This window comes from Octopus bimaculoides, chromosome 1, assembly GCF_046866305.1.
Source record: "Octopus bimaculoides isolate indiv1 chromosome 1, ASM4686630v1, whole genome shotgun sequence".
NCBI classification, from domain to species: Eukaryota; Metazoa; Mollusca; class Cephalopoda; order Octopoda; family Octopodidae; genus Octopus; species Octopus bimaculoides.
In genome coordinates, this window is record NC_142928.1 from 93075873 (window position 1) to 93089839 (window position 13967).

General features: G+C 35.2%; 1 protein-coding gene across 7 annotated transcripts in view; it reads right to left on the minus strand.

Annotated features, from left to right (window-relative positions):
• Positions 1 to 2614: 2614 nt before the first annotated feature.
• Positions 2615 to 13967, minus strand: part of LOC128247902 (uncharacterized) — a 165681-nt gene continuing 154328 nt past the window's right edge. Inside the window, exons 1-3 of one of the 7 annotated variants that reach the window (XM_089354001.1) lie at positions 8710 to 12125; positions 8257 to 8332; positions 2615 to 6027 (exon numbers count right to left, since the gene is read on the minus strand). In XM_089354001.1, coding sequence (XP_089210127.1) covers positions 5552 to 6025 — 474 coding nt within the window. In that variant the 5' untranslated portion in view covers positions 6026 to 6027; positions 8257 to 8332; positions 8710 to 12125 and the 3' untranslated portion in view covers positions 2615 to 5551. The other 6 variants (XM_089353996.1, XM_089353992.1, XM_089353989.1 and 3 more) reach the window with 6 other exon arrangements.

Genomic DNA, 13967 nt, shown 5'->3' on the forward strand with positions numbered 1-13967 from the left:
GACTGGAAATTACGATATTTTTTAATATTTTCTGAAACTGTTGTATGTCTCCATTCTCCCAATTCTCTTTTGAAAAGTAGACAGCTGTTGAAGCGTTTCTTTGGTTTTTGAAGTTTTCTTAAATTTATTTTCAAATTACCGTTTTAGGTAAAGACGATATATGGCATTAACAAAAATAATTACTGTAAGTGTTTTCAAGGATTAATAATTAACACTTTAAACCAGTTATTTTGTAGATTTTAAGGAAGAAATTTGGGTTTAGAGTTAAATACGAAAGCAATATTCAATATATTAAATTGCTGAAATTTTTTTCATTCCTATTTGCAATCTGTTTAAAAAAAATTGCTAACCAACTAATAAGTATATCATATGTTACTTAGTCCGATAATTTGTTTGCCTTTTGTCTAGTGGCTGTTCATAATTAAAGTAAAATACCTTGTGATGTTAATATCATTCCTTTGAGTTTTCAGAAGAGTATCTTAACTAGTAAAACTGAGCTTAACGTTAGTTAAAAAATACTCTTCAGGGAAATAATTTTTTTTTAAATTGTTAGTTTTAGTTATGATTTCCAATCTTACAACAATGACGCACATTAAAAGCAGGATACTACATCTTTAAGGAAAATTTGATATACATGTGTCGACATCCAAATTGTATTTCACAGGGCCGAATTTAATTACGGGATGAAAGAAACAGTTATAACATCCATAGAGAGATGAGGGTTGGAATTACCCCACACCATAGATTACGTTTCACATGCTTTGCATGTATAGCAATCGTAGCCCAGGGCATATTGTATGTTGACAGTTTCTGAAATAAATACCGAAGTATATTTCCTCTGACTCTATTCAGAAGTGTAACATATGTAACGTTCGTGAATACCGCAGATGTTTCCGTTATATGCACCAATTGTATCTCAGCAACAAAATATAGTCGCTGCAAGGTTCGCTTTAATTGCTGGAATTAAGTATCCTCCTGATTGATATCTAGCAAATCCACGAGAAAACAAACCGTTACTGCTTGGATTAAAAGCCAAATATCTCACTAAGTTGTTAGTTTTATAGATAAATGCATTATAAACAGGCCCAGATATTAGCTATTTAAATCTTTAACTTATTTCTAATGCTGTGACACAGTAGATACTCTTCCTTTATCTATTTACTTAATTTTCCTCAAAATCAACAAACATAAAGTATCATGAATCTCTCCCAATCTCTTCTGAGTCTACCATAATATCAATATTGTAGAAAAATTGTATCATTATACACTGCTTCGGAACTTTCTTGCTCCGATGAAATTATTACCAGTCAAATAATTGCAATTTATTCAGCTGAATTTTTCTCAAAATCTTTTGGTCTAGTATGTATATTACAGATTATTAGTAATAACATCATCATCAGTAGTAGTAGTTTCAGTTGCAGCAGTAAATGTTTTAGTTGTTATACAGCTGTTGAAATTTGTGTTATAAACCATCTACGGTCCACTGTGACATATCAAGTCGAACTACATAGAATAATAATCATTTTAGCTTAACTCGCTAACAGAGAGTCTTTCGATAATATGAATGTATCCATTTGATCCAGACAAAAATGTTTGTTCATAGGAAAATTGTACTTCATCTTTTGGCAGTAGCACTTGTATGAAAAATTAGGGTGGGGCGATGAAAAGAACACATATACGTGATATAAATATTGGTTTCAAATTTTGGCAAAAGGGCAGCAACTTTTAGCGAGAGGTAAGTCGGATACATCGGCCCCAGTGCTCAACTGATACTTATTTTATCGACCCCGATAGAATGAAAATAAGGTTGGACTTGGCGGAATTTGAAGTGAGAACGTAAAGACGGACGAACACATCATAAATATTGCCAATCAAATAACGATAAAAATGTTAATGGGAGCTACCATCATCTTTCGCATTCAAGACTTCAAATATAAGAGTACAAAAGTCATCCATCAAAATTCTATGTATGGTGAAGGCGCAATAAGATAGTCTGGTTTATGAATCTATAATAATAAATGCCAAAACTAATTTGTGTGTCACACTTTGACCCCATCTCTCACTATACTATGACACTTGAGATGGTAATGGAGTGATAGTAATAGTATGAACTGTAGTTGTGATAGAGGCGGAGGTGGCGGTGATGATGTTGGTAACTGAAGTGGTGAAGCATGACGGTGATATTAAGGGATACAGTGGTGTTGGTGGTGGAGGTGAAGGCGACGAAGTAAAAGGTGTTGCTGTTAGTGGTGAATGGTGTGTGTTTATGGCAGTTGTGGTAGCGATGGTAGCGGTACTAGTGATGGTTGAAAACAATCAACAGAAAGAGAGTGTAAGAATAGGAAAGCAAAAAACATGTTTATCATGAAGCTTTGCAATAAGTTCCAAGTCAACATATTATATTGCTTGAAAAATATTGGTCAAGTTTAATAAAAATTAATATGTACTCAATGCATGATCTGTCATTATTGGGCTCAAGGCCCAATGAAGAACCCTGCAAAAGCCGTCCTATCGGGCGGCTTTTAATATATGGCACTTCTTTGTGCAATTACCAAACGGGTCCTACAGGTAACCTGACATATTGATGGTAAGCAACTGAACCACTCAACGTAAATTTGATGTGACTCGAAACTTTAAAGACAGTAAAAGAAGTTGAAACATATACGTTAAATATTACGGGATTCAAGTAGAATGTAAGCAGTGAATAAATGCGTGTTTGTTAACACAAGTATTGCAGATTGTAAGCAATTAATAACAGAATTATTCCGGAAATTTTACTTAAATTATTTAGATTTTGTTTGTGATGAAGAGTAATCTGTCCAAATACTATTGATAATAATGAACGCTTCACAAGTAATCAAGGATATATACAGTGAAGTAAGTGACAGTGGCATATAATTCAAGGAGAGAAAATGGCAGGTTTTCACCCAAAATTCTCAATATTGAAAAACAATTAGTATGCCGAGCAAATGCTTAGTGGCATTTCGTCCGTCACTACGTTTTCGGTTCAAATTCAGCCTGGTCGAATTTGCATCTCATTCTTTCGAGGTCGATGAAATAGCTACCAGTTAAGGACTGGGGTCGATGTAGTCGACTTACCCCACCATCAAAATTGTTGGCATTGTACCAAAATTTGAAACTATTATTGGAAAACATTCCATGGCAGACAGTGTGTCATCTTGTGCAGGAACCGGGGAATGGGAAATATTGCAGCGTTTTATCTAATACGTTCAAATGGCAAGCTATTTCAGTGTCTGTGGTGTAAATATTGATTTCAAATTTTGCCACCAAGCAAGCAATTCTGGAGGAGGGGTTAGTCGATTGCATCTGCCCCAGTGCTCATTTTACACTTATTTTATCGACCACGAAATGATGAAAGTCGACCTCAACGGAATTTAAACTAAGACTGTGAAATACAGCTGAGTATTTCACCCGGCGTACTAAAGATTCTGCTAGCTCACTGCCTTGGCAGTGTAAACATTGAAACAATGTGAAACTAAGAATTAATACTCCTGTGTAATAAACCCGATTTAATCATTTGGATTATTGCTAAGGTTTATAGCCCTCTTTTTTTTGCTCTTAATTTACTACTGGACTTGAAACAATCCATCGTTTGTCTATGAAGAAGCTGAACTAAGAGCGGTGTTTCAAAGTTTTATCATTACTGCCTTAATTAAAATTGGCGAGATACACAATTTATGTGTATAAATGTCGGAAGGACTTCCGCACGTTATCTTCTTTGATATGTATATAAACCGAACATTTGCTTCCTCCATTTTAGTTTAGTACAGTGCGATATTTTTGATATTTAACATTCCCGAAAACAATAAATATAAAGGATTTACAAGAAAAATATGACAAGTGATTCAAACAAATATTAGACATTCTACTGTGCCGGAGCACTGACTAACCAAAGCAGCGGATAAAAAAAAATCGATTTTATTAATTCGATATGAACCACGGAGTGAAAGCTGCCTCAGCATTGAATGTACTTATATACTGAAGCAATTAACGTCTATCTTTACTAACTAAATATACGTGGGCGCACATACACAAGGGCGCAGTTAGGGACATATGTTCGTGCGTATATATACGTATGTGAGCAATAACTTCATTTCATGCATTCGTACAAAATGCGTACATCTGTTATTCTGTTCAGATGACTACACTAGGTTAATTCTTGATTTCAATATTGAAACACTGGAGTTATAAATTAAAATCTGTTGTTATCACTCTTTACCAAGCATCTCAAGGAAATTGTGAAAGCGAGTTTTTTTTTATGAAAAAGCAATATCGGTCATCAAAAGGATACAAAATAAACATTGTAAGAATCTCTAAAAGGAAACATTACGTGAACATTTTCGTTGATTAACTTTTGCTGTAGGTAAAAAAAAAAATAATAACATGAAGCGCTGAAAGAATTCTGTATTTTAATTTTGATTTGAAGCATCTTAGCGTTAGAGTTTATGTTGATAAGTACACAGTCAATGTTTGTAACATACACGAACATAATCAACCATATTTGACAGCTGGTGGTAAAGAAAAACAAGCATATAATATTTCCACCATGCACTTAGGAATCAAAAGTAATTTATATTATTCAAACCCCAGTTTGTCAATACCTCAGCGTTTTAAATAAACTCAGAATTTCATTAACAAAAGCTCGCTTTATGACAAGTTTTCCTGGTTTTACACTATGTATTTTGAATAAATACAATCTAAGTGAACTTTAACAAATTCCGAAGTTTTGAAAACAGGATTATTAGGTTGAAGACCATATCGTTTAGATAATTTTTTTTGATGACGTGTGATAATTTAACAATATGTGTAACAAGGCACATTTTCTTTTTCACTACTATTTCCAACCAAAAACACAAATGCAGAAATTAATGCTACTTGACAACATGACTTTTATATAAATCATACAGAAATGGATATGAGAAAAATACTTAGGTGTATACGCACAAGTTCTTAGGAGAAATGTGCCAACTCAAACGTCTTAATGTTTCCTGTGCTGTAGTTTGATCTACGAATACATGTGGCTTTCGCCTTATTGAAAATAGTATTGGAAATTCTCTCAGTAGATGACAAACTATACATTAAGTCTGTAAAATCAACTGAATTTTGAACACAAGCTATGTGTTTGTTAGTCTGCACTGCTTTATATATATATATATATATATATATATATATATATATATCTTTGATACAGATGATGCTGTTTTTTTCCTGCATATGATCATGTCATCATATACTGGAAAGAATTTTGGTGGCTGTCTTTATTGCATGTGATAATTTACAACATCCCTAATAGCTATATCATCAAGGTGTCATTTGTTTTCTCGAACACATGATGCATAATTAAGACTGAATAACAACAGTGGAAAAAAATGTAACTTTGAAACAAAGGCGGGTTCTTATTTCGTGATCAGTATACGTTCACTGACATTTTTGAAATAGGTATTACTCGAAAAGAATAGTGTATTGAAACTATAATATTAGAAGCCTTCTAACGTAGAGAAAATATGCTTTAGGTGCTGCTTATATACGTCTAGTGCAAAAGAGCTTGGTCTAATTCTTGAGAATTTTCACTTAAAACAACATTTGAACAATCTGAAATTGTCGACTGATCAGTACTTGCAGGTGAATTACAGTATTGTGAATCTGCATTCAACAGTTCGTAATACAATTTTTGGGAATTATTTGTGTTACTACGTGGTCGAGGTTCAATATGATATAAACTAGGATCAGGTGAAATTTTATCCATTCTTAAGCAAACAATATCTTTTTTAATAGGAAAACATACATCGAATATCACAAATCGGCACCTTATATTTATTAGGTAACAGATCATGCCAATAAACGGTAAGCAAAGAATTATTATTGCACACGATGCAAGTATTTGACCGGTTATTGAATTGTTCTTAACTACGGTTTCATTTTCCGGTGTTGTCATCGCAGCACAACACAACAAAACAGTAGAGAGGATGAAGCACAGGTTAAATCGAATTCTTTCTGTTTTCATATCTGAAGAGAGAAAAAAATAGAACTTTACAATTGTTGAATTGCAAAAATAACATAAAAATTAACTAAAGGCCGAACGCAATAATATATAAAACTATTATTACTAATTGGACAGAAGAAGAGTAATATGAATGAATCTCTACATCTATAGATATTGACTAACTCTCCGGCTAACATAATTTTTTCGTCGAGGAGCAAATAACTGCATTTAATTTACAAAAAAAAAAAAAAAAAAAAATCTTGTCTGCAATACAATTCTTGATAACAAGCATCAACAGGACATATGACAAAGAAACACATCTTTAGAGATTTTCTATTTAAATGTTCCTTACGTATAATTATTAACAAAACCAGCATTTACTTCTTTCCTTTTTATGTGATTGGATATTTTCTCATAATTGCCAAACAATTGATGTCCACTAAAGTACTCCTCTCTGATGTTTGCTACAAATTTAGCATTATCACGGTATAATAGTTTTCCCGACAAATTCACGCATTCCTGGTTTAAAAATTATATTATTATAATTTATTAAAACTACACTTTTTTAGAATAACAATGTCTTTCGCACAATGTACCTACCAAATTTTGAACTCAAAATCATTTCATCACTTTCACATTACAATATATTCGATACATTCGTATTGTCTCTAAAAGAAGTCGAACCTTTCATTCTGAAGATCAATTTTAATAAATTACTTCATTTAATCTTTATTAAAACAAAATACGTGCGCAGAAACTGTCCCAAGAACTAAAAAACTTGAAACAAACGCCCGACTGAGGAGACCAACACCGCTTGTTTGTTTTAATACCGTTATAGCATTATATCACACAAACACATATATGAATTCTTAAAGGCAAACCATTTTCCGAATCTGAAGTGAACTGTAAACAAACAAGACACCTTGAAAGCCAATTTTCAACTGTTAATCTAGTACTGCTTTACCGACCCTGGAGGACGAAAGGCAATGTGAAACTAGGCTGAATTTGATCTCAGAACGAGAGGAGGGACGAAATGTCGCTAAGCATTTTGCCTGGCTCGCTTAATATTTCTACTAGCTCACCGCCTCGGAGGTATTGATTTCAAATTTTGGCACGAAGCCAGCACTTTCGTAGGAGTGGGTAAGTCGATTACATCAATCCCAATATTCAACTCATTCTTATTATATCGATCCCGAAAGGATGAAAAGCAAAGTGGACGTTGACGGCCTTTTAACTCAGAATATGCAAACGTACGAAATGCCGCTAAGCATTTCACCGGGTCTGCTAACGACTCCGATAGCCCACCGCCTTAACGGTATCAAATATCAAAATGGATTTAATGAGAGTTTAAAGTTAGCCTTCAGAACACATATCAGACGCTAATTGTATATTACCGAGAAGAAAATATAAAAATTATGACATTTCTTGCTTAACGTAATATATGTAATGAAGCTCAATACATATTTTATCAGATGTTTCAAGTGAAGCAAAAACCCGGTTTGCAAAATATTTTACACAAAATTTTTTTTTTTTTTTTTGACAGCTGGGAGTTAGTGGTCCATGTAAGAAAATATTTGTTACATGAAGACTTATCGTTTGATAAAAAGAATATTGTCTTAATCCATACACTTTTCATGGTGAATATCAGATATTCCAATGGATAGATTACAGTGTAGGCGTCTACAAAATAAGACAAAACATACTTTACAATTTGTAAGTAGTGCCAATAATTTAACTGAAATTCCTCGGTTGTACTTAAATATATTACGAATAAAAGGGGTACCGAATGGCCAATAATAACTTCTCTTAATACTGTATCAGCGAATATTTTGTAATAATACTTTGGCCGTAGCATTTAGACGCCTTGGTCATGTACGAGAAATATTTTCACAAAAAGATTCACACATTATAAGAATAATATATACTGGGTGTTTATTGTTAAAGCAGTAGAACAATTGAAATCTCCCGCGAATTATTTTCTAAGTAAAAATATATTATGAGTAATGTTAGAAAATATAATTGGTAATTTAATTTTATATTCAAAGAACTGCTTCGGTGAATCTTTGCGCTGGAGCTGCGAAAGTTCTAGAAAACGTAATAATGCGAAATCCACTTGTGATGATCTGTTTTACTCTCATAATTTAATTAAATTCTACTAGCTGCTACTGTAGTGACTTATAACTGAATAAAAGCTGGTGACATATAAAATTCAATTTATTTAATATCCAATTTGTGGAAAATAATAGAATTACCCTAGAATTAATGTACGTCGATTATCATAGTGAAATTCAAGAATGATGTTTTCGTATATCCTGTCAATTTAAATTCCTTGAAGTATATAAGAAAAAACGTGTCACCCATTTTTAAAAATGTATAACGTAAAATATAGTTAATCAGTGGTAAACACTGACAACCACAGCCTCTAAAGTTTATACACTTGTTTGAAAGAGCTGATTAATTCCGAGATCTCTTTCATATATATATATATATATATATATATATATAGGTGTGTGTGTATTGATATCGGTAGGTGAGTGTGACTTTCAACTCAGACAAAACTACGTCGCGATACGATATAGCATTTAGAAAATTTAAACAATCATTTCGTGTTAATTTACGAAGACAAAGAAGCTAAAGCTTATGCCTTGAATTAGAAATCATAAGTCCCATGTAAGATATTTTAGCGTTATCAATGTTGATATTACCTGTCTTCGACTGTTAATGTTCTATTCAGAATGAGGTTTATGTTTCGCTGATTCGAACTGCCGTCGTCTTTATGAGATCAGTGGAGTAAATCCAGTAATATTTGAGATTATATAAAATAGGGTTTCCACAAAATATTAAGCATTTGACAGAGATATTCAGTTCAATGTTTTCGGAGAATAATAAATCTAAACAAAAATATAATTCAGAGGTTCTCGGTAAATAATTTGTACTTAATCCTGCAAAGGTAAAAATTCTAATACAGGTTTTCGTAGATATCTAAAAAGCATTTGTTTCCCTGTATTTGTTTCATACATTTTGAAGTGGAATTTTCTAATATTTGCATGCAGAAGAAAGCTCACATTGAATTCCACTCCCAAATTGTTTGTGCAATAAGCTCTTCTTGGGGGGCGGCGAGCTGGCAGAAGCGTTAGCACGCCGGGCGAAATGCTCAGAGGTCTTTCGTCTGCCGTTACGTTCTGAGTTCAAATTCCGCTGAGGCCGACTTTGCCTTTCATCCACTCAGGGTCGATAAATTAAATACCAGTTACGCACTGGGGTCGATAAACTCGACTTAATCCCTTTCTCCTTGTTTGTCCTCTCTATGTTTAGCCCCTTGTGGGCATTAAAGAAATAAGAAACGGTAGCACTTCAGGCGACATGCTTAGCGGTATCCCGTCTCTGTGAAGTTAATACGTGAGTTTATGTTGAACTGTTTATTGAATTGTTGCCATTATTGATTGAAGTATCGTTTTGTTTCCCATCGTGGGAAAATGGAGAAGGAGCCGGAGGCAGGCTCAAGTTATGCGACCGCAACGAGTAAAGGAGTAGACACGCGAGAATTGGAGGTCCGCGAGATAGAAGTGGTGCCTAGAAAGATGAAGAAGAGTGAGAAATTAATCACAAAGGTAGGGAACATTTTGAAGCTGACACCACCTGATGAGCTATCGGCCAACGTGACAAAAAGAACGGTTATATTTAAAACCATGAAGGCAGCCATGAGAAAGATAGAAATAGCACCAATAGAGGCCATAGAGGAATGTGTTAAGAATATAAAAAGATTCACAACATATATTACGAGAGGGAGAAGATAAGACACTGTGGAGGTGCGCTTCACAACAGAGGAGGAAGCAATAAAGCACTCCACAGAGGCAATAGGGACAGAGGAATGGGTGCTCTTGCCTTCGTATTGCGGCAAACGTGTGGCCAAAGTGCAAGTCGGTAAGGTGTCACCCGAATTGAAAGAAGAATGGCTGATGACAGCCATAATATATAATACGAAAGACAGGAAGATACGGAAGACTACAAGAACCCAAAAGGTAGATTACTGGGGATATGGTCTTGAATTAACGATTCAGGCAACAACGAAGGACTTGAACAGTGTAGTGGAGGAGATTGTGCTGCCAGAAGGTGTGAGACTGAGAGATATTGTGGAGGGAAGGCCGCCAGTGTGTTTCACATGTGGAGAAAGGGGCCACATGAAGGCATGGTGCACCCAAATAAAGCCACAAACAGGACAAGAGGAGAGGCACTAGAGTGTGAACCAGGTAGTACAGGACAAGGCAACAGAAAAAGAAACAGAAAAAGAAGTGTAGAAGGGATTCGCTATAGTTAAAAAGAAAAGAAGGAGGAGCGGAGGAATGAGTTCTCCGCCAGAGTAGCAGAAAAAGAAGAGAGAAGAGGTGAGAAAAGAAACTGTGAAGGAGGGAAGTAGGAAGGAAAAAGAAAGTAAAAAGAAAGTGGAGTTACCAGTGGAGAAAGTGTCGGAAACACAACTATTATCTTTATTACGGGCATATAGCCCTTACAAAGAATGGACACCACATACAAACAGTTCTCTTACTACAGTTTTTAATCTTTTAACTCTTCATTTGTTAAATATTCCATCAGATCCTCTGTCGTAACACCATTCGGCAGATTCTCTTAACGCACATATAATCCATTGGCTGTAATTTTTACAGGGAACATCTCCTTAAACTTCTCCATTTTATCCATCTCTAATAGTTCTGCTTTTGCATATTCTTCAAACACCTCCGGTCCAGTTTCACTCATATTAACCCTTTTACTTCAGATAATCTCTTCGCTATCTCCGTCTCTTTGGCATAATACATTGTCGTTCTCAAATTTCTTCCTTTAGGATTTCCATTTAGCCATATATATCCCATCTTCTCTTGCACTCTCTCTTCCCACTCATCAATTTTCGCCGCTTTTGCTGGATCTCATACATATTTGTATACATTCTCAGGTTCTTGAGTTCGCTCCTCTATGTTTTCCTCTATGTTTTCCTTTTCCTCCAGTGTTTTCTTTTTCTCTTTCTTTTTTTAAGGGGTTTTTGGAAGCGATTCTATTCGCGCTCTCTTTCTCTCTGCTGCAGTTCCCTCCACCTTTTTTTCCTCCTCCTCTTTTTCTTCTTCCACCGCTTCTTCACTCGCTACTACTTCCTCCATCTGTACTTCTCTTAGGGGACACTTTTCCTGCACGTAGGCCCTACTTCTACATATATAGCACACGGATAGTCTCCCCTCCACCACGACTCTCAGTTGGGTGTCATCGGGGAGCGCCATTTCCTACGCTATGTTGTGTAGATCTGGTAGGGTTATATGGGTTAAAATTTCAAACCCCAAACCCCACCAGTTGATCTCCTTTGATTTTTCCACTTTGACAATTTGAAATTCCTCCTTGCAATTAAAAATTACTGCTGCTTTTAACCATTCTTCATCTATCTCGTGGGGTATTCTTCATATCCTTATCATTGCTGCTCTTCTGCCGCAGTATACAGGTAAAATTGCCCACTTATCTGTACTCAGGGGTACAGTGGAGTACTTCTTCACTCTTCAAATGTACTACCACTGTACCAAATCTCTTGCCTCTTGCGTAAAATGTTGTTACGTCTTTAATTTTTTTTTAGACATTCTTCAATTTCGTCCATCTCTGCTAGCTAAATTCTCTTTGTAGTCACATTTAATGTCTTATGAATAATTATTTTCTGTTCGGCTCTTTGTACAGCTTCCTTTGGTGGAGTAACCCGCAGGCAGATTCCTTCCTTCTTAATAAATTCTCTTCCAGCCAAATACACAAACGCCAACTCTGAAGAACTCCACTCAACTGCGTCGGAAACCCAACTGTATGAAGGTGAGACTGTTTATGGAGGAAGTAAAGAGAGAACCAAAAGTCCAAGAGAAAAGAAAGAAGATACGAGGAGGAGAAGGAGTATGGTTTTTGTAATGTACCCCAAAAATGTTGAAATGGAGAAAAAAATAATCAAGTTACATTCAATAGTAAGAGTGAAGGTGCCTTCATATGTCTATGCGGAGGATATGAAGGCAGTATTGATCGACGAGGAAAACTACAGAAAATTGAAAGAGATGTGTGGAGATAACGTTGACCCGCCAGGAGTGGAGGTGGAATTTAAAGAGTTGCCACCAGTGGTGGATTTAAGAGATATCGAACCACTAATGAAGTTCTACTAAAGACAAAAGTATGAAATTCGAAAAAGAACAGTTGTAAATAATACTTATAACGGTTCAAATGGTACTGCATGGGAGTGGGGCGCATACGTCCATTTTCATTTTTTCATTTTTATATAACTTTCATTTCATTTACATTCATTTTATGCTCTTTGTTCCTTCTGTGGTCTTGTCTGTCCTTGTGGTGTCCCCATCTATGTTTAGGGCTCTATGCCTAATAAAGAAATCGATATTTTGTCTGTCTACGTCCTGCGTGCAAATTCCACCGAGGTTGACTTTGCTTTTCATCCTCTCGGGGTCGATAAATTAAGTACCAGTTGCGTACTGGGTTCGATCTAATTGACAGACCCCCTCCCACAAAATTTAGAGCCTTGTGCTTAGAGTAGAAAAGAATAAGCTCTTCTTGACGAAAGCACATTTTCACCACGAGAACATACATTTATATTTAACTACTAATTAAAATTATTACAGGAGGGAAAACAAAAAATTCATACGAATTTGCTTTATGTCTTTTAGTACATTTTACTAAACAGACGTGTTAATCTAGGTTTTCCCTTTTGGGATTACCGTCATGTTTTGAACTGTTATACAACTTTAGGTGTTTTCTGTGTCTTTTGCATACGTTGCCCACTTTAGCAAGTTAATTTTTTTGTGCGAATTCCCCCTGCTTGTACACAATCAGTACTACATGGGAGTTGACACCTCCCAACATGTAATTCCAGACTACTTCTTGGAGGAATTGTGCGAAGAAATGTTACGCTTCCGCCCATTTTGCCAAACGAAGGAAGAGTAAAACACCGGAGAATGATAAAACCAACCTCCTTGTGGAAAATAGCTTAAATTTTCTTACAAGTTATATATATATATATATATATATATATATAGATAGACAGACAGATAGATAGATAGATAGGTGTGTGTGTGTTAGAAGCTATATCAGTTCAAATCAGCAATGTAAATTTTATAAAGTATATATGATGCTTAAAGATTTCTAAATTGCGGTGTTCGTCTCAATAAAGCATCTCTTAGAGTCGCATAGCGTTAAAATAAAAGCATAAATATATCATTAGCAGACAAAAATTTTGTAGTGGTTGTGGTGCATTGCTATATCTAGATCTCTGAGATTCATCAGTGTTGGGTATTCACTGAGACTACACGCATAGCTAAAATCGGACACTAGCTGATATAGTTAAATTATAACAGAAACGCCACCGAAGTCGTATTTGCCGGCAGGCTAAATAAAATTTCGTTGTTTGTGTCGGAAGTAGTAAAGGTTCAAAACAAAAAATCTGTATATTATGCAGGCGTATCTTGAACGTTTTCTAAGCACCGGCATTTGTCTCGAAAAGCGTCTCTTACTTAGGCAAATGGTCTCAAGTAATATGATCTTTATTGAATACACATAAGTTTTCACAACGTTTCATTTTATCAGTTATGTTCATATAATTCCTTTTTTGAACTCAACTCAACATAGACGCAAAGTATGTTGAAATGGCATCCAAACATCGCATAATTAAGTAGCATCTTGCAGTTTAGTATTTCTTCCTGGTGTCGAATAAGTCATGCAATTTTCAGGTAGTACTATGCTCATTATCATCAATGCAAACAGCCGAGTTTTGGGAAATACGGGTGATTTTCTTGCCACCTTACATCATTAGTTGTAATATATTCATCATTCTTTTTGAGAAGTGTAGGCTTGATCAAACAAAATGCGCAGCTAGTGAGATACACGTGTGAACTTCTATTTATATGGAATTTGTACGTTAGATACTACAGTGTTTTCCCATTAGGTA